This window comes from Ranitomeya variabilis, chromosome 2 (assembly GCF_051348905.1).
Source record: "Ranitomeya variabilis isolate aRanVar5 chromosome 2, aRanVar5.hap1, whole genome shotgun sequence".
Lineage (NCBI taxonomy): Eukaryota > Metazoa > Chordata > Amphibia > Anura > Dendrobatidae > Ranitomeya > Ranitomeya variabilis.
Window position 1 is genome coordinate 992962559 of NC_135233.1, and position 24808 is coordinate 992987366.

The 24808-nt window shown below is 42.7% G+C and overlaps 1 protein-coding gene across 3 annotated transcripts; it reads left to right on the top strand.

Annotated features, from left to right (window-relative positions):
* Nucleotides 1–1025: 1025 nt before the first annotated feature.
* On the top strand, nucleotides 1026–24450 carry LOC143810093 (putative G-protein coupled receptor 148). Of its 3 annotated transcripts, none has more exons than XM_077292988.1 (2): nucleotides 1026–1163; nucleotides 23103–24450. In XM_077292988.1, exon 2 carries the CDS (start codon nucleotides 23188–23190, stop codon nucleotides 24196–24198), a length of 1011 nt encoding a protein of 336 aa, XP_077149103.1. In that variant the 5' UTR covers nucleotides 1026–1163; nucleotides 23103–23187; the 3' UTR covers nucleotides 24199–24450. The 3 variants fall into 3 exon arrangements, with proteins under 3 accessions (XP_077149103.1, XP_077149101.1, XP_077149102.1); XM_077292986.1 differs by having other exon boundaries at nucleotides 1153–1289; XM_077292987.1 differs by lacking the exon at nucleotides 1026–1163 and adding an exon at nucleotides 2018–2091.
* The last annotated feature ends 358 nt before the right edge of the window (nucleotides 24451–24808 follow it).

Genomic DNA, 24808 nt, shown 5'->3' on the forward strand with positions numbered 1-24808 from the left:
TTGGCTCATCTAATAGATGCACCTTTTCAGGGGCGGTTGCAGGCTGCTATTTTTAGGCTGAGGGGCCAATATCCATGACCCCTTACCAGCCTGAGAATACCAGTCCCCAGCTGTCTATTCTTGATAACCAGCCATGATAAAGCTGACAGCTGAGGGTTACAGCCCACAGCTGTCAGTTTTGCCTGGCTAGTTATCAAAAAATAGAACAGACCCCACTTTTTAATAGATTTAGTTATAGTGCAGGCGCCGGATGATGAATACTCCTATCAGAGGCTCCTGCTCTCGCTGTTATCAGTGACAGCAGGTGAAGCCTGTGATGAGCAGTACTCTCTCATCAGCTGATGCCTGTGACCGGTGCTGAACTTTTTACCGCCAGTCACAGCTGCTGGCTCACGCTGTCATCTGACAGTGTGGGATCTGCAACTCTCTGACCGGCAGGAATTATCTTACCACCGATCACAGGCAATGTTTGCCGTGCTGTCATGCAGATAACAGCATGGCAAGCAACTGATGTGCGGGCCCCCATTTATCTGAATGGAGTCAGGGTTCGGGTTTAGGAACTGCTCTTTTTAAATGTTTGTCTGAACCCATCGGACCTGAACATCTAGGAGTTTGCGCGTCAGTACTCCTGAATATCTTGTTAAATTAGCAGCAAAGAGGATAACATTTTAGCAAAGCTCATCTATTCACTGCAGAAAATTGATACACAGTGCGGATATTAAATCTACAACATCTCAATTATGCTTCTAATTTTCACTGCGATGCTGGGGTTAAATCTACATCCAAAACCATATTTCAACACACGTGGAAGATTTTGATGCAGATTTGAAATGGATCCTTGGCAAAATAACTCCATGTGAATTCACCATGAATGTATAAGGACTCGGAGATTATTTGGATTATGCAACTATTCATTTCCACATTGCTTGTCATTGATTGGAAATGGTTTCCTTTCTGAGTATTACTGTCGCACAAATTGCACACCCTTGCACACATGTAATGAACAGCAAGTAACCATGGACAATGTCCCCTTGGTGCTGCATAGATCCCAGCAATAACTACATTAGTCAGCTAAATGAGTCAACAAAGTGTTATCTGCTGATAACCAATTCATTACATATTGAGGCGCAGGAGGGAAAGTGATTTCCCATGCAGTTCGGCAGGTGAGTGCAGTGCTCTATAAGGAAGAATGCTACTATTAATGAGTTCTCTTGTCATAACGGATTCTTGGCGGGCGTTCCATATTCTTTCATGTAAATTTGCCAGGAATATAAATTTCTAAAATAAAGGTAGGTGTAATATAAAGCATTCTTTTCATGTATTGTTCTTTGTATCCAGAGTATGCCGGTTGCCTAATTGTAAAATCCATAAAAAGACTATTTGTCACATAAAGTCTATATGCCGTGTCGGTGATGGTGTAGTTATAGATGTATAATTTTATGTCTTATTTTACTTATCGAGCACTTGATATGTTTTTGTCAGGGAACCTTTTAGGCAACTGAGATAATATCTCAAAAGCTATGGGGGAAAAAAACTTGTAAAGTTCAAGTTGTGTTGGAAAGAAAAATTCTAAAACTTAGAAATGATGTCACAAAGTGATCATTGTAGTCAATAAGAGTTAATGTTGCATTGGACTTAACTTATCTGATCTTAAGCTTAATCCAGTCTCAAGGTCCTTTTGGTCTATTTCAATAATCAGAGATGGTCTTTGGACTTGGTGTCCTAGAAACAAACTGTTCCACATACTTTATTTACCAACAGGTTCTGATAACTTGAATGAGTCAAATCCAGTATTTGTAGAAAAAGAAAGAATAATGTAGTTATAGTTAATAAAGGAATTTTTAGGGTAGGAACCCTCAAGCCTGGTAATCATTGAGAGTATTGTAGAAGAAATTAGAAAATGTTTTTCCATTAGTATTATCTGAATATGTTATGAAGATATAGAGCTTTTGTACGTCTTACCATTCCCATTTCAGCCTTTAGACCTGAATATGGGGCTGTGTACAGTAACATATGAAGAGAATTAAGCTACTCCTAGAATTATATGTCTTGTGTACCATAGACAGAAGCTATTACTACACTACTGTACATGTGAGTCTCTGTTAGGTTATAAAATAATCCAGATGTATAAATTAATAGAAAAAAAAACTTTTTCAGTAAAACTTCACTCTTAATTCCTTGCCGCTGTGGCCAATTGGATTATTTTTCCTTCCCTTCTTGTTTTTTTGTTGAACAAGTTTTACATCTCATTTCATTAGACCTTATAATGTACTGACCAATGAGAAAAAAAATAGTTTTCTACCTCATTCGTTGTGACCTGGCAACATGATTCTTCATTTCAGTACAATTTTGACGACTTTGAAAAAAGATTTCTGAACTTGTAAAAAAGATAAGTAGTTTATGCTACCCAAAACTTTGTTTTTCATTTTTCGATGCAGCTGTTTGAATTTTTTTTTGCGTGGCTGTTTTTTTTCATCGGTATCATTTTGTGGTACATGCACAATAGTTTGCTTGCTTTTCATTGTATTTTTGGGGGAGGAGTGTGGATCGAAAAACAGCATTTTTGGCATTATGATTTTTTTTTGCCATTTAACGTACATGTTATAATTTTTTTTATTTTGGTAGATTGGACTTTTGCAGATGTGGCTATACCAAATATGTTTATTTTTAGTTTTCTTTTCAATATTTTAATTCTTTTTAATTATTTTTCTACTTCTATATGAGTATAAAGATATCAGTGTTGGACGGCTTCAGTTGATCCTCAGCTGAAATGGCAATCCATAGGTATCACGCTATCGGATCAACATTGCCAATACCTCTGTGCACACTGTATAGAGCTCATTGAGTGCTATGTATCCAGCATAATAGAAGAGTAAAGCAGTAACAAACTGCCGATGTCTTCTTCCGAGGGTCCTACTGTATCTTATAGCTGGCAACCAAACCTCTCACATATATCATGGGGTTAAAGGCCAAGTACAAGAACCGTACATTTACCGCAATTGGTTATCTGGTTAAAACTAAATTGTATATAGAAATTACAAAATGCCAAAATGAACATTGAATTATACGCTATTGAGTAATATACTGTTACATTTGTCAACCTGCTAAGAAGCAGATACAACATTTGAGTATTGCTATAAAGTGGTAAAAATGGACTTTTTTGGAATTTAATTGATCTCATCTGTTCTGCTGCTCCTTTAAACAATTTTATTCAGTGTCTTTTTCATACCCAAATAACAAATTTTATGGTATATAACATGTCAAACAGGGGCATAAGTTTAGTAGATGCAGGAAAGGCAGTCACACCCAAGCATTGGAGCCCAGAGGATAGGAGAAATCCAGTTTTATTAATAAATCATGATTGTGGGGGCTCTGTTGGAGATTTTGTATTGGGGTGTACAAGTTTGAAATTACTCCACTGAAGTCAAGAGTCCACACCTCATAGAGAGCATATTGCTAATAGAGGGTAATGGGGTAAATCACTTTCTGTAATTTGTTTCTGATAATTACCATTTGCAAATAATGCTTTAAAATTATGAAAACTTGTAAGTAGTCTGTCTAACCTAGAAACCAGTATAAAGATGCGGTTTTAGTTGTTTTCTAAATGTGATTAAAATAGTTTTTAAGTTTTCCAAGATTTACTGTATGTACAGTACAGACCAAACGTTTGGACACACCTTCTCATTTAAAGATTTTTCTGCATTTTCATGACTATGAAAATTGTACATTCACACTGAAGGCATCAAAACTATGAATTAACACATGTGTCCCAGGTCCCAGGACCTGGAGGAAGACACATGTGGTGTCGAAACATGTCATCCATAAGGGATTGAATGTATGCAATATTGTTACTGAAGAAATCTGGAACTTTTTAATGGATAAACAAAAGGTATATTTTACTCTACCATTGGACTGATGTCTGGAGAAACAAAAATTTTTTTCTTTATATAAATATATATATATATATATATATATATATATATATATATATATATATATATATATATATATATATATATATATATACAGTATTCCCATAGAATGTAAGTCCGCAAGGACAGGGTCCTCTCCCCTCTGTACCAGTCTGTCACTGTAAACCTGTTTACTGTAAACGATATCTATAGCCCTGTATGTAACCCCTTTCTCATGTACAGCACCATGGAATTAATGGTGCTATATAAATAAATAATAATAATAATAATGATATATATATACACAGTTGTGTGACAAAGTGTTTGCCGCTTCCTGATTTCCTATTCTTTTGCATGTTTATCACACTTAAATGTTTCAGATCACCAAACAAATTTAAATATTCAACGAAGATAACACAAGAAAGCACAAAATGCACAAAATGCAGTTTTTAAATGAAGGTCTTTATTAATAAGGGAAAAAGAAATCCAAACCTACAGGGCCCTGCGTGAAAAAGTGATTACCCCTAAACCTAATAACTGGTTGGGCCAAACTTAGCAGCACCAAGTGCAAACATTTGTAATAACTGGCAATGAGTATTTTACAATGCTCTGGAGGGATTTAGGCCCACTCATCTTTCCAGAATTGTTGTAATTTAGCCACATTGAAGGGTTTCCGAGCATGAACTACTTTTTTAAGGTCATGCCACATTATCTCAATTGGATTAAGTTCAGGACTAAGGGTACCGTCACACATTGAAATTTCCATCGCTACGACATTACGATTCGTGACGTTCTAGCGATATCGTTACGATATCGCAGTGTCTGACACGCAGCAGCGATCAGGGATCCTGCTGAGAATCGTACGTCGTAGCAGATCGTATGGAACTTTCTTTCGTCGCTTGATCACCCGCTGACATCGCTGGATCGTTGTGTGTGACAGCGATCCAGCGATGTCTTCGCTTGTAACCAGGGTAAACATCGGGTAACTAAGCGCAGGGCCGCGCTTAGTAACCCGATGTTTACCCTGGTTACAAGCGTAAACGTAAAAAAACAAACCGTACATGCTCACCCGTCGGTGTCCTTCAGGTCCCTTGCCGTCTGCTTCCTGCTCTGAGTGCCGGCCGGAAAGTGAGAGCAGATCACAGCGGTGCTGCGATCTGCTCTCACTGTACGGCTGCACTCAGAGCAGGAAGCAGACGGCAAGGGACCTGAAGGACACCGACGGGTGAGTATGTACTGTTTGTTTTTTTACGTTTACGCTGGTAACCAGGGTAAACATCGGGTTACTAAGCGCGGCCCTGCGCTTAGTTACCCGATGTTTACCCTGGTTACCCGGGGACTTCGGCATCGCTCCAGCGCCGTGATTGCAACGTGTGACCGCAGTCTACGACGCTGGAGCGATATTCATACGATCGCTGCGACGTCACGGATCGTGCCGTCGCAGCGATGAAAATTTCAATGTGTGACGGTACCCTTAGACTAGACCACTTCAAAATCTTAATTTTGTTTTTGCTTAAGCTATTCAGAGGTGGACTTGATGGGGTGTTGGATCATTGTCCTGCTGCATAATCCAGGTGCGCTTCAGCTTGAGGTCTTGAACAGATAGCCGGGCATTCTCCTTTAATATTTTTTGGTAGACAGCAGAATTCATAGTTCAATTTACAACAGCAAGTCTTTCAGGTCCTGAAGCAACAAAACACCCCCAGACCATAACGCAACCACCATCATATTTCACTGTTGGTATGATGCTCCTTTTCTGAAAGGATGTGCTACTTCTACGCTAGATGTAATGGGACTTACACTGTCAAAAAAGTTAAACTTTTGTTTCGTCAGTCCAGAGTATTCTCTGAAAAGTCTTAGAGATCATCAAGATGTTCTCTGGCAAAACTTAGACAAGTCTTTATGTTCTTATTGCTCAGCAGTGGCTTTCGTATTGGAACTCTGCCATGCAGGCCATTTTTGCCCAGTCTCTTTTTTATGGTGGAGTCATGAACACTGACCTTAACTGAGGTAAGTGATGCTTTGCAGTTTTATAGATGTTGTTGTGGGGTCTTTTGTGACCTCTTGGATGAGTCGTCACTGAGCTCTTGGGGTAATTTTGGTCAGCCAGCCACTCCTGGGAAGGTTCACCACTGTTCCATGTTTTCGCCATTTGTGGATAATGGCTCTCACTGTGATTTGACGGAGTCCCAAAGCTTTATAAATGGCTTTATAACCTTTTCCAGATTGATAGATCTCATTTACTTTGTTTCTCATTTGTTCCAGAATTTCTTTGGAGCGCTACGCTTTTGAGAATCTTTTGGTCTACTTCACTTTGTCACTCAGGTCTTATTTAAGTGATTTCTTGATTGAGAACAGGTATGGCAGTAATCAGGCCACAATAACTTTTTCCCACAGGGCCCTATAGGTTTGTTTTTCCTTTTCCTTTAATAATAAAGATCTTCATTTATAAACTGTATTTTGTGTTTACTTGTGTTATCTGTCTAATATTTACATTTGTTTGGTGATCTGAAATATTTAGGTGTGATAAACATATATATATATACATTCATATGAAAAAGTTTGGGCACCCCTATTAATCTTAAGCTTAATGTTTTATAAAAATTGTTTTTTTTTGCAACAGCTATTTCAGTTTCATATATCTAATAACTGTTGGACACAGTAATGTTTCTGCCTTGAAATGAGGTTTATTGTACTAACAGAAAATGTGCAATCTGCATTCAAACAAAATATGACAGGTGCATAAGTATGGGCACCCTTATCATTTTCTTGTTTTAAATACTCCTACCTACTTTTTACTGACTTACTAAAGCACTTTTTTTGGTTTTGTAACCTCATTGAGCTTTGAACTTCACAGCCAGGTGTATGCAATCATGAGAAAACTACTTAAAGTGGCCACTTGCAAGTTGTTCTCCTGTTTGAATCTCCTCCGAAGAGTGGCATCATGGGCTCCTCAAAACAACTGTCAAATGATCTGAAAACAAAGATTATTCAACATGGTTGTTCAGGGGAAGGATACAAAAAGCTGTCTAAGAGATTTAACCTGTCAATTTCCACTGTGAGGAACATAGTAAGGAAATGGAAGAACACAGGTACAGTTCTTGTTAAGGCCAGAAGTGGCAGGCCAAGAAAAACATCAGAAAGGCAGAGAAGAAGAATGGTGAGATCAGTCAAGGACAATCCTCAGGCCACCTCCAGAGATCTGCAGCATCAACTTGCTGCAGATGGTGTCACTGTGCATCGGTCAGCTATACAATATCTATCATATCTAAGAATGAGCACATGAAGGACCTGCGATGACGTCGCGGCTTGTGATTGATCGCGTGAGCGGTCACATGAGCGCTCACGCGACCAATCAGAAGCCGCGACGTCATCGAAGGCCCTTCACGCGCTCATTCTTAGGAACGGAGGCTGCCGGTTACAGCGGTAAGATCCAGGGGCCGCCGGAGAGGTGAGTATATCCATATTTTTTATTTTAATTCTTTATTTTACACATGAATATGGTTCCGATACCGATTCCCGATATCACAAAAGTATCGGAACTCGGTATCGGAATTCCGATACCGCAAGTATCGGCCGATACCCGATACTTGCGGTATCGGAATGCTCAACACTACTCGTGACATATTGTACTTCATGATAGTGGTAAACTTTCTTTGATATGACTTGCGTTTGTTTGTGAAAAAAAATGGAAATTTGGCGAAAATTTTGCAATTTTCCAACTTTGAATTTTCATGCCCTTAAATCACAGAGATATGTCACACAAAATACTTAATAAGTAACATTTCCCACCTGTCTACTTTACATCAACACAATTTTGGAGCTAAATTTTTTTTTGTTAGGGAGTTATAAGGGTTAAAACTTGACCAGCAATTTCTCATTTTTACAACATCATTTTTTTTAGGGACTATATGATAGAAAGTACCCAAAAGTGACACTATTCTCAAAACCACATTCAAGAAGTTTATTAACCCTTCAGGTGCCTCACAGGAATTTTTGGAATGTTTAAAAAAAAAAGAACATTTAACTTTTTTTTCACAAAAAATTTACTTCAGATCCAATTTGTTTTATTTTACCAAGGGTAACAGGAGAAATTGGACACCAAATGTTGTTGTGCAATTTATCTTGAGTACGCTAGCACCCCATATGTGGGGGTAAACCACTGTTTGGGCGCATGGCAGAGCTGGGAAGGGAAGTAGCGCCATTTGACTTTTCAATGCAAAATTGTCTGGAATTGAGATCGGACACCATGTCACGTTTGGAGAGCCCCTGATGTGCCGCCTAAACAGTGGAAACCCCCCACAAGTGACACCATTTTGGAAATTAGACCCCCTAATGAACTTATCTAGATGTGTGGTGAGGACTTTGAACCCCCAAGTGCTTCACAGAAGTTTATAATGTAGAGACGTAAAAATAAAAAATCATTTTTCCACAAAAAAAATGATTTTTCACCCCCAATTTTTTATTTTCCCAAGGGTAACAGGATAAATTGGACACCAAAAGTTGTTGTGCAATTTGTTCTGAGTACGCTGATATCCCATATGTGGGGGTAAACCACTATTTGGGTGCATGGCAGAGCTCGGAAGGGAAGGAGCGCCGTTTGACTTTTCAAAGCAATATTGGCTGGAATTGAGATCGGATGCCATGTCACGTTTGGAGAGCTCCTGATGTGCCTAAACAATGGAAACCCCCCACAATTGACACCATTTTGGAAAGTAGACCCCCTAAGGAACTTATCTAGATGTGCTGTGAGAACTTTGAACCCCCAAGTGTTTCACTACAGTTTATAACGCAGAGCCATGAAAATAAAAAATCATTTTTTCCCACAACAATGATTTTTTTAGCCCCAATTTTATACTTTCACAAGGGTAACAGGAGAAATTGGACCCCAAAATTTGTTGTCCAATTTGTCCTGAGTGCGCTGATACCCCATATGTGGGAGAAAACTACTGTTTGGGCACGCGTCGGGCTTAGAAGGGAAGTAGTGACGTTTTGGAATGTAGACTTTGATGGAATGGTCTGCGGGCATCATGCTGCATTTGCAGAGCCACTGATGTGCCTAAACAGTAGAAACCTGCCACAAGTGACATCATTTTAGAAACTGAACCCCCCCAAGGAACTTATCTAGATGTGTTGTGACAACTTTAAACCCCCAAGTGTTTCACTAAAGTTTATAACGCAGAGCCATGAAAATAAAAAATCTTTTTTTTCCCACAAAAATGATTTTTTAGCCTCCCCAATTTTTATTTTCCCAAGGGTAACAGGAGAAATTGGACCACAAAAGTTGTCGTCCAATTTGTCCTGAGTACGCTGATACCCCATATGTGGGAGTAAACCATTGTTTGGTGCACGGCAGAGTTCGGAAGGGAAGGAGCACCGTTTGACATTTTCAACGCAGAATTGACTGGAATGGAGATCGGATGGCATGTCGTGATTGAGGAGCCCCTGATGTGCCTAAACAGTGGAAACCCCCAATTCTACCTCAAACCCTATCCCCAACACACCCCTAACCCTAATCCCAACCCTAACCATAACCCTAACCACACCCCTAACCTGAACACACCCCTAACCCTAATCACAACCCTAACCACAACCCTAAGCCCAACACACTCCTAACCCCAACACACCCCTAACCCTATTCCCAACCCTAACCACACCCTAACTGTGACACACCCCTAACCCTAATCCCACCCCTAACTTTAGCCCCAACACTAACTTTGTCCCCAACCCTAACCCTAACTTATGTGGGAGTAAACCATTGTTTGGTGCACGGCAGAGTTCGGAAGGGAAGGAGCACCGTTTGACATTTTCAACGCAGAATTGACTGGAATGGAGATCGAATGGCATGTCGTGATTGAGGAGCCCCTGATGTGCCTAAACAGTGGAAACCCCCAATTCTACCTCAAACCCTATCCTCAACACACCCCTAACCCTAATCCCAACCCTAACCATAACCCTAACCACACCCCTAACCTGAACACACCCCTAACCCTAATCACAACCCTAACCACAACCCTAAGCCCAACACACTCCTAACCCCAACACACCCCTAATCCTATTCCCAACCCTAACCACACCCTGTGACACACTCCTAACCCTAATCCCACCCCTAACTTTAGCCCCAACACTAACTTTGTCCCCAACCCTAACCCTAACTTTAGCCCCAACCCTAACTTTAGCCCCAACCGTAACCCTACCTTTAGACTTAACCCTAATGGGAAAATGGAAATATATAAATTTTTTAAATTTTATTATCTTTTCCTAACTAAGGGGGTGATGAAGGGGGGATTGATTTACTATTTACGTATATCGGGTTTTTATAGCGGGTTTTTATGTTTGGCAGTTGTCACATGCTAAAAGATGCTTTTTATTCCATAAATAGTTTTTGCATCACCACATTTTGAGAGCTATAATGTCTCCACATGTTGGCCAACAGAGTCTTGTGAGGTCTTGTGTTTTGCAGGACAAGTTGATGTTTTCATTGGTACCATTTTCGGGCACATGACCTTTTTGATCGCTTTTTATTACGATTTTTGGGAGGCAGAATGAACAAAAGCCAGCAATTAATGAATTTCTTTTGGGGGGGTCGTTTATACCATGCCGCTTGTGGTAAAATTGATAAGGCAGTTTTATTCCTCGGGTCCAGGGTCGGACTAGGGTGTCTGGGGTCCACCAGGGAAATGGACTCTAGGGGCCCACCCTACAGCTATATGCAAATATCTGTCATTATAGTGGAGCATCGGCTGTAAAACACCGGCGGCTGCTGCACATCTACCATGTGCCCCAATAACTGGGATGTATAATTACGGTAGTTTACATTAATGGGGTTCTTGGTTAAAACAAGTTATCACTAGGGTTGAGCGACCTTTACTTTTATAGGATCGGGTCGGGTTTCACGAAACCCGACTTTTTCAAAAGTCGGGTCGAGTGAAATCGGCCGATCCTATAAAAAAGTCGGGGTCGGCCGAAACTCGAAACCCAATGCAGTGCATTGGGTTTCCAATGGTTCCCAGGGTCTGAAGGAGCGGAAACTCTCCTTCAGGCCCTGGGATCCATATTTAAGTGTAAAATAAAGAATTAAAATAAAAAATATCGCCATACTTACCATCTGACGGGCCCTGGTACTAACCGGGAACCTTCCTTCCTTAGAATCAGCCTTCCAGGACCTCGCGGTGACGTCGCGGTGACGTCGCGGCTTGTGATTGGTCGCGCGGCCGCCCATGTGACCGCTCGCGCGACCAATCAGAAGCCACGACGTCACCGTGACATCACCGAAGGTCCTGGAAGGGCTGATTCTTAGGAAGGAAGGCTGCCGAAAAGAAGCAGGGCGTGTCCGAGGGTGAGTATATACCTAATAGGAATATACTCACTCTCGGCTTCGTTCCGGCAGCCTTCCTTCCTAAGAATCAGCCCTTCCAGGACCTTCGGTGACATCACGGTGACGTCGCGGCTTCTGATTGGTCGCGCGAGCAGTCACATGGGCGGCCGCGCGACCAATCACAAGCCGCGACGTCACCGCGAGGTCCTGGAAGGCTGATTCTAAGGAAGGAAGGTTCCCGGTTAGTACCAGGGCCCGTCAGATGGTAAGTATGGCGATATTTTTTATTTTAATTCTTTATTTCACACTTAAATCTGAATTCCGATACCAATTCCCGATATCTTAAACATATCGGGAATCGGTATCGGAATTCCGATTCCAGATTCAGAAGATCGCCGACTTCATGGCCGACCCCACACAGGGGTCGGGTTTCATGAAACCCGACTTTGCCAAAAGTCGGCGACTTCTGAAAATTGCCGACCCGTTTCGCTCAACCCTAGTTATCACCGATCCATGGGCTCCACAGGATAGGTGATCGCTTAGGTCCAACCATTAGAAACCGCACCGATCGGAAGAATGGGGAAGTTTTATCCCTGACAAGACACTTTTATCACTATTTTAAAATGCAGCGGCAGGTGGGAAGTCTGACCGCAGCTCCATTCATTCTCTTTGGGGCTTCCAGAAAAAAACAAGTGCAGCCACTGAGGGAAAGAATGGATCAGTGATTTAGTCGGACATGCCACTCCAGTCTAATGGGGATAAAAAGTTCCACATTTTGCTGAATGGGTCCAAGCAGTCAGATCCCACCAATCAATATGTTATATCACTTATCCTGTGGAGAGGTGATTACTTTTTTCCACAGGAAACCCCCTGTAAGTGCATCTCCGCCACTGTGTATAAAGCATTAAAACTCTAATGGAAATAAAGAATCTTCTCCTAATTAATATCAGAGAGAACAAATGACCGCCATACACAACACAATCCACTATACCAAGACCAATATTACCACATACAGGAAGAAATACCACCACACCATTACCAGACCACATAGTGACCGAATAATACTAAATACAAGGGACAAATACCGCCACACCATGAACAGATCACATATTACCACCACACAGTGAGCGAATAAAATGACATACTGTATTAGGGCAACACGGTTCAGAGGTTAGCACTGCAGCCTTGCAGCGCTTTGGTCCTGGGTTCCAAGGACAACATCTGCAATGAGTTTGTATGTTCTCCCCGTGTTTGCGTGAGTTTCCTCTGGGTACTCTGGTTTCCTCCCACATTTACAAAGACATACTGCTAGGGAATCTAGATTGTGAGCCCCATAGGGGACAGTGGCAATAATGTCTGTAAAAGCGCTGTGAAATTAATAGCGCTATATAAATGACTAAAAATAAATAAAAATAAATATTACCAGCATATAGGGACCACATGATACCACATACAAGGAGAAATGCTGCCACGCCGTGACCAGACCACAAATTACCAACACATAGTGCCCGAATACTACAATATTGATTATGAATACAAACCACAATACTAACAACACTGTCATTACCACCAGTAACATTGTACACAGTACCTCTGTATATAGTGTCAGTGTACAGGTAATACAGTGATCACCAGTGACATTATACACAGGAACTCTGTATAGTGTCAGTGTACAGGTAATACAGTGACCAACAGTGACATTACACACAGGAGCTCTGTATATAGTGTCAGTGTACACATAATACAGTGATCACCAGTGACATTATACAAAGGAGCTCTGTATATGGTGTATAGTGTACAGGTAACACAGGGATCACCGGTGACATTATACACAGGAGCTCTGTATAGTGTCAGTGTACAGGTAATACAGGGATCACCAGTGACATTATACACAAGAGCTCTGTATATAGTGTCAGTGTACACATAATACAGTGATCACCAGTGACATTATACAAAGGAGCTCTGTACACAGTATACAGTATATAGTGTAAGTGTACAAGCAACACACTGACTCACCGGTGACATCTGTAGTTGAGGTCTTTTTCTTCATCCAGTGCAGACCACCATTACTTCCAGCAAAGACTCGTCTCTGCAGGAAATAACACAGTTAGCTATAGCTGATCGCTTCCAGAGCACATTCCCCACTATTTTCCTCGACTTCTATACTATGTCAGATGAAGAAAAAAAAGACATAGTGCCACCCTGCTCAGTAGCAGGACCCTTTTGTTCTCCCCATGGAAGACAGTAAGATCAAAAGTAAATTACAGCAGTAATAATGTCCCCTGATTGGCCCCTACAGCAATTATGTCCCCATTTGCCACCATAAACCAATAATGTATGTTCCTCATCCTGACCTCAATACAGTAATTATGTCACCCCTTTATTTAATAAGGTGCCAGATCCTTGGTCCCTTTATTTAATGTCTCCATCTTGGACTCCAATGTCCACCTCAATAAGGTCCCTATCCTGGGCCCCTTCCAGTAATAATGTCCTCATCCTGGGCCCCTTTATTTAATGTACCCTCCCTGGGCCCCTATGTCCGTCAATATGGCCACTACCTTACCCAACTACAGAGGGGGGGATTCTTCTCACCTTCTTGCGCTCCCCAGCATCCTCTTTTGGCTTCATATTCGGCGTGGTCGTTACAATTGCTGCCGACTGCAGCTGTGACAGGGCGCTCTTCTCTGTGACAGGCCGCGCGCTGACGTCACATAGCAGTAACATTGAAAGGCCGCCGGCCTATCAAAGGCTGCAGGAGTCATTTAACAAAACTGCTATGTGACTTCAACACATGGCCTATCACAGAGCAGAGCGCCCTGTCACAGTAGCAGCCGGTATTCAGCTTGATGTGCGTTGTCGCCAGGGTCGGCTCCTGGTTTTCATGGGCCCCTTTAACACATGCCACGATTCCTGATGTACAGATAAAAAAACAGATATAGTACAAAATATAGGCACCACACAGTGCGCCATACAGTATTACGGGCACCTCATAGTCCTCCATACAGTATTATGGTCAACCACATAGTCCTCCATACAGTATTATGGGCACCTCATAGTCCGCCATACAGTATTATGGGCAACCACATAGTCCTCCATACAGTATTATTGGCCCCATATAATGCTCCTCCATACAGTATTATTGGCCCCATATAATGCTCCTCCAAACACTATTCTTGGCCCCATATAATGCTCCTCCATACAGTATTATGGGCACCTCATAGTCCTCCATATAGTATTATGGGCCCCATGTAATGCTCCTCCATACAGCACATCATGGGCCCCCTGCTCCTACATACAGTATTGTGGGCCCCGTGCTTCTCCACACAGTATTATACCCCCCAGCTCCTCCACACAGTATTATGGGACCCCCACTCCTCTACACAGTATTACACCCCCCCAGCTCCTCCACACAGTATTATGCCCCAGCTCCTCCATACAGTATTATGGGCTCCCCGCTCCTCCACACAGTATTACGCCCCCCAGCTCCTCCACAGTATTATGCCCCAGCTCCTCCATACAGTATTATGGGCTATCCACTCCTCCACACAGTATTACGCCCCCCCCAGCTCCTCCACACAGTGTTATGCCCCAGCTCCTCCATACAGTATTATGGGCTCCCCGCTCCTCCACACAGTATTATGCCCCCCCACACAGTATTATGCCCCACACAGTATTTCCCCCCCAGCCCTTCCACACAGTATTATGCCCCCCGCACAGTATTATGCCCACCCCCTTCACTGTATTATGCCCCCGCACAGTATTATTGCCCCCTGCACAGTATTATGCCCCGCACAGTATTTTCCCCCCAAGCTCCTCCACACAGTATTATGCCCCACACAGTATTCCCCCCCAGCTCCTCCACACAGTATTATGCCCCCGTACAGTATTCCCCCCAAGCTCCTCCACACAGTATTATGCCCCGGGCCCCGCACAGTATTTCCCCCCCCCAGCTCCTCCACACAGTATTATGCCCCCGCACAGTATTTTCCCCCCAGCTCCTCCACACAGTATTATGCCCCCCTGCACAGTATTATGCCCACCCCCTGCACAGTTTTATGCCCCCCGCACAGTATTATTGCCCCTGCACAGTATTATTGCCCCCCTGCACAGTATTATGCCCCGCACAGTATTTCCCCCCCCAGCTCCTCCACACAGTATTATGCCCCCACACAGTATTTCCCCCCCAGCTCCTCCACACAGTATTATGCCCCCGCACAGTATTTCTCCCCCAGCTCCTCCACACAGTATTATGCCCCGGGCCCCGCACAGTATTTCCCCCCCCAGCTCCTCCACACAGTATTATGCCCCCACACAGTATTATGCCCCCCACACCCCCTGCACAGTATTATGCCCACCCCGCACAGTATTATTGCCCCCCCTGCACAGTATTATGCCCCCCCCCGCTCCTCCATAAATTATTATGGGCCCCAGTCAGACATAAAGAAAAAAAAAATCCTCACCTCTCCCGTTCCCAGCGCAGGTCTGGTGCACTCAGCGTCTCTCCGGCTCTGCAACGCTCAGGACAGAGAGGCTGAGCGTGCAGTGATGACGTCATTGCACCCTCTGCCCTGAGACATCGCAGAGTCTGAGGGCGCTGAAGACACTGCAGCTGCCGCAGGAACCAGCAGACGTGAGTATTAGAAGGGGGCCCCGATGCCTGCGCTGGCACCGGGGGGGCCCCTGGTCGTGGCGGCGGTCGGCGCCGCCCGAAGATTTAAAGGGCCCGCGTCTCTTTTTTTTTCTTCCTCCTCCTCCTTCTCCTCCTCCCTGGGTCGGGGCCCACCGGGCATTTCACCGGTATCCCGGTGGGCCAGTCCGACCCTGCTCGGGTCAGTACGATTACAGCGGTACCTCATTTATATTTTTTTTTTTGTGTTTTGGCGCTTCTATACAATAAAAATGATTTTATATCAAAAATAATTATTTTTGCATTGCTTTATTTTTTTAATTTTTTTTTGCTGATGATGCTGTATAATAGCTCGTTTTTTTGCGGGACAAGATGACGTTTTCAGCGGTACCATGTTTATTTATATCCATCTTTTTGATCACGTTATTCCACTTTTTGTTCGGCGGAATAATGATAAAACATTGTTTTTTTGCCTTGTTTTTTAAGGGGTACACTAAAGGGGTTAACTAGTGGGACAGTTTTATAGGTTGGGTCATTACGGACGCGGCGATACTAAATGTGTGTACTTTTATTGTTTTTTTTATTTACATAAAGAAATGTATTTATTGGAACAATATTTATTTTTCTTCTTTATTTAGGAATTTTTAAAAACATATTTTGACACAGTATAATAATTTTTTTAAACTTTTTTACATTGTCCCGGGTTGGGACATCACTGTATAAAGTCAGATCGCTGATCTGACACTTTGCACAGCACTGTGTCAGATCAGCGATCTGACAGGCAGTGAAGGAGGCTTGCCGATGCCTGCTCTCAGCAGGCACAGAGAAGCCACCTCCCTGCAGGACCCAGAAGGACCTCGCGGCCATCTTGGATCCAGGGGTCTGCAGTGAAAACCTCAGAACAACACGATCACATCGTGTTGTTCTGAGGGTCTGAGGGACGTACTATTCCGTCCATGGGAATTAGGGCGCAGGTCACATGGAAAGAATAGTAGGTCTGATGGAAGAAAGGAGTTAAACAGTTACACATGTAGGGATACCAAATGTTATTTTTTATTCTTCAGTATTGAATGACATTCTGGAAAACTTGGGTGATTTAAATAATATAATATATTATATATTTGAATAATATATATTATATTTTTTTCCTCTATATTTTACATACTTCTATTTGTGCCCATACTAGACTTGAAACTCTAATTGCTTGTATAATAGACTGTGATACTACAATATTGCAGTGCTAGGCTTTATATATGTACAAACATGGCAGACATAGGATCTTCAGTAGGCCCCTGGCTGCCGTGACAATGCCTTTGGCACCACATTCCTAACTTTGTAACACTGCTGTCACCATTGAGACTAAAGGTACCGTCCGTCACATTAAGCGACGCTGCAGCGATATCGACAACGATGCCGATCGCTGCAGCGTCGCTGTGTGGTCGCTGGAGAGCTGTCACACAGACCGCTCTCCAGCAACCAACGATGCCGAAGTCCCCGGGTAACCAGGGTAAACATCGGGTTACTAAGCGCAGGGCCGCGCTTAGTAACCCGATGTTTACCCTGGTTACCAGTGTAAATGTAAAAAAAACAAACACTACATACTTACATAGCCGTGTCTGTCGCGTCCCTCGCCTTCAGCTTCCCTGCACTGTGTAAGCGCCGGCCCTAAAGCACAGCGGTGACGTCACCGCTGTGCTTTGCTTTACGGCCGGTACTGACACAGTCAGTGCGGGAAGCTCTGAGCAGCAGCGCGGATGCCGGGGGACGTGACAGACATCAGAGGGTGAGTATGTACTGTTTTTTTTTTACTTTTACAATGGTAACCAGGGTAAATATCGGGTTACTAAGCGCGGCCCTGCGCTTAGTAACCCGATATTTACCCTGGTTACCATTGTAAAACATTGCTGGCATCGTTGCTTTTGCTGTCAAACACGACGATACACGCCGATCTGACGACCAAATAAAGTTCTGGACTTCTAGCTCCGACCAGCGATATCACCGCAGGATCCAGATCGCTGCTGCGTGTCAAACACAACGAGATCGCTATCCAGGACGCTGCAACGTCACGGATCGTTGTCGTTCTCGTTGCAAAGTCATTTAGTGTGAAGGTACCTTTAGGTGCTGGCATCTAATGGGATTAAACTGTTGTGATCTGACCTAGCCCCAATCGGAGCAGTTAGACTGAAATGTCAGCTGTACATCACAGCCATCACTTGCACTGTATGGGACAGGCTCAGCTCCTGGCCCAGCTCCATACATGCAGTGTACACAGAGCTGTTTGGGCTTCCTGAGGGCCCCAGCACTACCCCGAATTCCCCAGGTGCTGGTTCTGGTTTAAAGGGAAATTATCATCAGAAAATTACTAATTGTTTTCATCAGTTTTTGTGTTACCTGTATTTTTTTAAATCAAATTTGGCAATGTTTTTTTTATTTTAATCGTATCACCGTCTTAATTAAAAAAAAAGCAAAATTAGTTATTTTACAGTTTTCACACTGACCACTGGGGCTTTATTAAACAGGTACTTCTTGTCTTTTCAGGGACTTTTGAGACTTTTGAGAGTCAGGATTAGGCCGGGGTCACACTAGACCGTAATACGGACGAGTGCTATGCGATAAAAAATCGCATAGCACTCGGCTCAATGTTAATCTATGGTGCAGCTCCCATCATCCGATATTTTCTCCACCGTATTTCGGATCCGAGGGAACTCGCAGCAGGCTGCGATTGTCAGCCGAGACTCGCCAATGCAAGTCTATGGGTGCGAGAAAAAACCAGATTACACACGGACCATGCGTGTGCATTGCGAGAAATACGCAGCGGTGTTCTATAGAAAAGCCGGTAATTCAATTGCCGGCTTTGCATTTCTCCTTCACAAACCCGACAGGATATGAGACATGGTTTACATACAGTAAACCATCTCATATCCCCCTTTTTTTTGCATATTCCACACTACTAATGTTAGTAATGTGTATGTGCAAAATTTCAGCGCTGTAGCTGCTAAAATAAAGGGTTAAATGGCGGAAAAAATTGGCGTGGGCTCCCGCGCAATTTTCTCCACCAGAGTGGTAAAGCCAGTGACTGAGGGCAGATATTAATAGCCAGGAGAGGGTCCATGGTTATTGGCCCCCCCGTGGCTAAAAACATCTGCCCCCAGTCACCCCAGAAAAGGCACATCTGGAAGATGCGCCTATTCTGGCACTTGGCCACTCTCTTCCCACTCCCTGTAGCGGTGGGATATGGGGTAATGAAGGGTTAATGCCACCTTGCTATTGGAAGGTGACATTAAGCCAGATTAATAATGGAGAGGCGTCAATTATGACACCTATCCATTATTAATCCAATTGTTTGAAAGGGTTAAAAAACACACACACATGATTTAAAAGTATTTTAATGAAATAAACACAGCGGTTGTTTTAATAATTTATTGCTCTCTCAATCCATTTTCAGACCCTCGCTTGGCAAAACAATAAACACACAATATACATACCCTCTCTGATGTCAGATCACATCCAACGAGGTAATCCATCTGGAGAGGTTAACTAATATTACAGGCACGAGCTGCGATAAACCACTCGCTCGTGCCTGTAATCCCCGGGTGCTGAAAGGAAAGCAGTGATCTATACTTACATTCAGTCGCGGTGATGCGCCCCCTGGTGGATGTCCTCATATGACCTGGAGCGTGGGAAAAAGTTCCCAGGCTGCAGTTCATGAGAACATCCAGCAGGGGCGCATCACCGCGACTGAATGTAAGTACAGATCACTGCTTTCCTTTCAGCACCCGGGGATTACAGGCACGAGCGAGTGGTTTATCGCAGCTCGTGCCTGTAATATTAGTTAACCTCTCCAGATGGATTACCTCGTGGGACGTGATAGGACATCAGAGAAGGTATGTATATTGTGTGTTTATTGTTTTGCCAAGCGAGGGTCTGAAAATGGATTGAGAGAGCAATAAATTATTACAACAACCGCTGTGTTTATTTCATTAAAATACTTTTTAATCATGTGTGTGTGTGTTTTTTAACCCTTTCAAACAATTGGATTAATAATGGATAGGTGACATAATTGACGCCTCTCCATTATTAATCTGGCTTAATGTTACCTTACAATAGCAAGGTGGCATTAACCCTTCATTACCCCATATCCCACCGCTACAGGGAGTGGGAAGAGAGTGGCCAAGTGCCAGAATAGGCGCATCTTCCAGATGTGCCTTTTCTGGGGTGGCTGGGGGCAGATGTTTTTAGCCACGGGGGGGCCAATAACCATGGACCCTCTCCTGGCTATTAATATCTGCCCTCAGTCACTGGCTTTACCACTCTGGCGGAGAAAATTGTGCGGGAGCCCACGCCAATTTTTTCCGCCATTTAACCCTTTATTTTAGCAGCTACAGCGCTGAAATTTTGCACATACACACTACTAACATTAGTAGTGTGGAATATGCAAAAAAAAAAGGGGATATGAGATGGTTTACTGTATGTAAACCATGTCTCATATCCTGTCGGGTTTGTGAAGGAGAAATGCAAAGCCGGCAATTGAATTACCGGCTTTTCACAGATATCGCGCTGAATGAAATCTAAATACAGAATATATATATATGTGTCTCAATGACATATATATATATATATACTGTATATATGTTTTCCCGAACATTTGAGCACATAAATCCATTAGATGTCGGTTTTGCAAGCTTGCGAGAAAATCTCGGCATACGGATGCCATACGGATGTCACATGGATGTCACACGGATCATTTGATGCGAGGAAATCGCATCCTCGCACTGCACACGGATCACTGTTTTTGAAACATTTGTGCGATTCTCGGCCGTGAAAAACGGACCGTTTTTTTATACGTTAAGTGTGTCCCCGGCCTTACAATGAGAGTTAGCACCTCTGTTCACAGCTGATAACATAGAATCCCCCATCATAATAGGCGATGCCACCCTGCTCCTCCACCCTTAAATATGTCCTTTGAACAGGTTCATTATACACTTTAATTGTGGCTAAAGTATACGGTAAGTAGATTTACAAAAAACATCAGGGCATTAGAGTCTAAATAAGCCCAGTCATCAGTGTGAAAATTGCAAGAATTCTAATTTTTATTTTTAATACCAATTGTGATATTAACCCCTTCATGACCGTGGGATTTTTCGTTTTTCCATTTTCGTTTTTCACTCCCCTCCTTCCCAGAGCCATAACTTTTTTATTTTTCCGTCAATTTGGCCATGTGAGGGCTTATTTTTTGCGGGACGAGTTGTAATTTTGAATGACACCATTGGTTTTACCATGGCATGTACTAGAAAACGGGAAAAAAATTCCAAGTGCGGTGAAATTGCAAAAAAAGTGCAATCCCACACTTGTTTTTTGTTTGTTTTTTTTGCTAGGTTTACTAAATGATAAAACTGACCTGCCATTATGATTCTCCAGGTCAGTACGAGTTCATAGACACCTCACATGTCTAGGTTATGTTTTACCTAAGTGGTGAAAAAAAATTCCAAACTTTGCAAAAAAATAAATAAATAAAATTGCGCCATTTTCCGATACCCGTAGCATCTCCATTTTTCGTGATCTGGGGTCGGATGAGGGCTTATTTTTTGCGTGCCGAGCTGGCATTTTTAATATTAGCATTTCGGTGCAGATATGTTCTTTTGATCGCCCATTATTGCATTTTAATGCAATGTCGCGGCGACCAAAAAAACGTAATTCTGGCGTTTCGATTTTTTTTCTCGTTACGCCGTTTTGCGATCAGGTTAATGCTTTTTTTTATTGATAGATCGGGCGATTCTGAACGCGGCGATACCAAATATGTGTAGATTTGATATTTTTTTTATTGATTTATTTTGATTGGGGCGAAAGGGGGGTGATTTAAACTTTTATATTTTTTTTATTTTTTTCACATTTTTTGTAACTTTTTTTTTTAACTTTTGCCATGCTTCTATAGCCTCCATGGGAGGCTAGAAGCAGGCACAGCCCGATCGGCTCTGCTACATAGGAGCGATCATCACATTGCTGCTATGTAGCTAAAATGCAGGTGTGCTGTGAGCGCCGACCACAGGGGGGCGCTCACAGCCACCGGCGATCAGTAACCATAGAGGTCTCAAGGACCTCTATGGTTACCTTCCTGACTTATCGCCGACCCCCGATCATGTGACGGGGGTCGGCGATGCGCTCATTTCCGGCCGCCCGGCCGGATGCGGTAGTTAAATGCCGCTGTCTGCGTTTGACAGCGGCATTTAACTAGTTAATAGCGGCGGGTGATCGCGATTTCACCCGCCGCTATTGCGCGCACATGTCAGCTGTAAAAAACAGCTGACATGTCGCGACTTTGATGTGCGCTCACCGCCGGAGCGCACATCAAAGCAGGGGACCCGACATCGGACGGTATAGTACGTCCGATGTCGGGAAGGGGTTAACAAAAATAAAATGGTCAAAAATGTGTGAGGAGGTGACCAGCTGCCGTGTTCCCCCCTGAAGACATTAATGCTACTGTGGTATAGAATATGTAGGATGTGAATAATATTTTGTTCCTGATATGTTTTCTTGTGGTAACAATTGCTAATTTCCCTGTGGGCTGCAGTACTAACGGTCCCAAGATGTCACGGTCTTCCTTTTCACACTTGTATAGAAATAGGGAAAAGGTTACGTTTTGACCAGCAACAAGAGAACAGAGACGTATGTGAAAGTTGACTAGAAGTATGGCACATCGTGGGAGCATTGGGAATCTCTGGGTAGCTTCAGGAAGTAGTGAAGGAGTTAGTGGAGTGGAGTCTGGAGTGAGGAGCTAAAGAGCAGAGCTAGTGAGAAGTGAGCTGAGAGGCACAAGGCAGTAAGAATCATTAATGAACTGTAGAAGCAACTGAGATCAAGTTCAGTAGGCAAGTAGGTGAAACATATTTGTGGAAGAATTAAAGGAAGATGTGAATCCAGTGCTGGGCTGACTTGGGAGGTCCTGTAGACAAGGGTCTTGCCCAGCTGAGAACACGGTAGAGGGATATGGCTCCAAGGTAGGGCCTTGTTAGCAGATCACATGCGACATGCTGGGGTGTCGGACTCATGACACTCATCTACGGCTACCTCCCTGGGCACCGTTACAATTGTAAAAAGTATACATGTAATACAAAAACAATAGGTCATTTCCTGATGATAGCTTCCCTATAAACACAAAAATAATATTCATTACTGTAAATTCTACTAAAACCGAACTCCAATTATTTATGACATTTTGCCACTTATCAAATTTTTCTCTTTCATACAGGTTGAGTTTAGCTATCTTGAAGACTATGGCTATTTTAGGAAGATCTTATCTACATGGGTAATAAACTCTGAATGATGAAGACAAGATGCTCATAGATTATGCCAACTGCACGACATATGCCTCCAACCCATCGTCACCGATCACATCCAATGTTTCGTTCAACAATAGCATAACACAATGCATTTCCGAATCCGCCTCTCTGATGTGGACATTTCTAATACCATCAGCCATCTTCAGCATTGTCACCTTACTGGTCAACCCAATGATCCTTGTTAGCATACTAAAGAAGGACACTCTACGCAAAGAGACTAGGTACATTCTTCTGGCCAATGTGATGGTTTCAGACCTCATCTTTATTTTGTTTAACTCAATCATCTCTACATGTAATCTTATCCGATGGTGTCTGAACAAGGCTGTCTGTTTTTCAATGATTGTCTTCACATTTGCAGCCTATTCCAGTTGTGTTTTGACTTTTACAACCATGGTAGTCGATACATATATAGCCATTTGTTTCCCCTTACATTATTATTCTCTTCTCTCAATGCAACGGACAAGGAAGATATTATTGGCCATATGGATTTTTTCCACTTTGCTCCCCTTGGTAGTATTTTTCATATCTGAAACACTTGAAGGAAACTTTCAAGAAGTTCAAAATGTCTGCCTTTTGCTGTACCATGGTCCTAACCAAAAGAAAAATAATTTAGTGACTGTAGTCTGTGCCATAGCCATATTTTTCTTATTGATTTGTTCTGTAATGATTATTTATTTTTACATAAAGTTATACACAATGACACGGAAGTCAGGAATCTGGGTAAACCGCTTCTCCAGAGCTCGAATCACTCTACTGACGCACTCCATCCTGCTGTGTCTTTATATCATCCCTGCTTTTATCCTGACAGCGGAAATCATGATGTTCAAAAACAGAGTTTTTGGCATGGATGCAAGAATATGGATATCAGCTTGTAATGATGGACTTATGATGATGATGCCAAGAGCCTTGTCACCCCTACTATATGGACTTCGTTACCGAGAGTTATCTGCCACAATAAAGCAATGGTTTTCTCGAAACAGAGTGAGCACAGATTCATGTAGATGACATATAGATGACTACCCATAATGACTCATACATTTTAAATTTATAATTGCATTTGTAATTTATTGCCGTATCATGTAATAATTTTATTAAACACAACATTCTATAGATTATTTGGAATTTTCAGCTAGTTTTCCAGAAATGTTTATTTGTAATAATAATTTTAATGAGGGAAAACCCCAGTAAGGACAACTGTGTGTAAAAACCTGCTATGCCACATTTTGTAGGAAAGAAAAAATGGTAAGAATTAAAGAAGCCCCCCACTATTTTTCTCCTAAACATGTGTATTTGTGTGTGTACTGTAGTGTCAGTGTGTTAATATACTCACCTACCACCAGTCTGCTCCTCTTCTCAGTAGCGCCACCTCTCTTCAGACTCTCCGGTCACAATGCACTCTGTCTGACATGAAAGTGGCTTTTACAATGTAATTATATGGTGCGTCAGAACGAGGCTCTATAGGCTTGAACTGAAATATAAACAGAGCATGGAGTGATCCAGAGAGTCTGAATTGCCATCATGTGACTTATAAGAGGAGCGGAACGGCGATGGATATGGAATTTACACTCTACAGGAGAGAGGCTTAGCCAGTGACTGGGGATGGAAAATGGCTCTG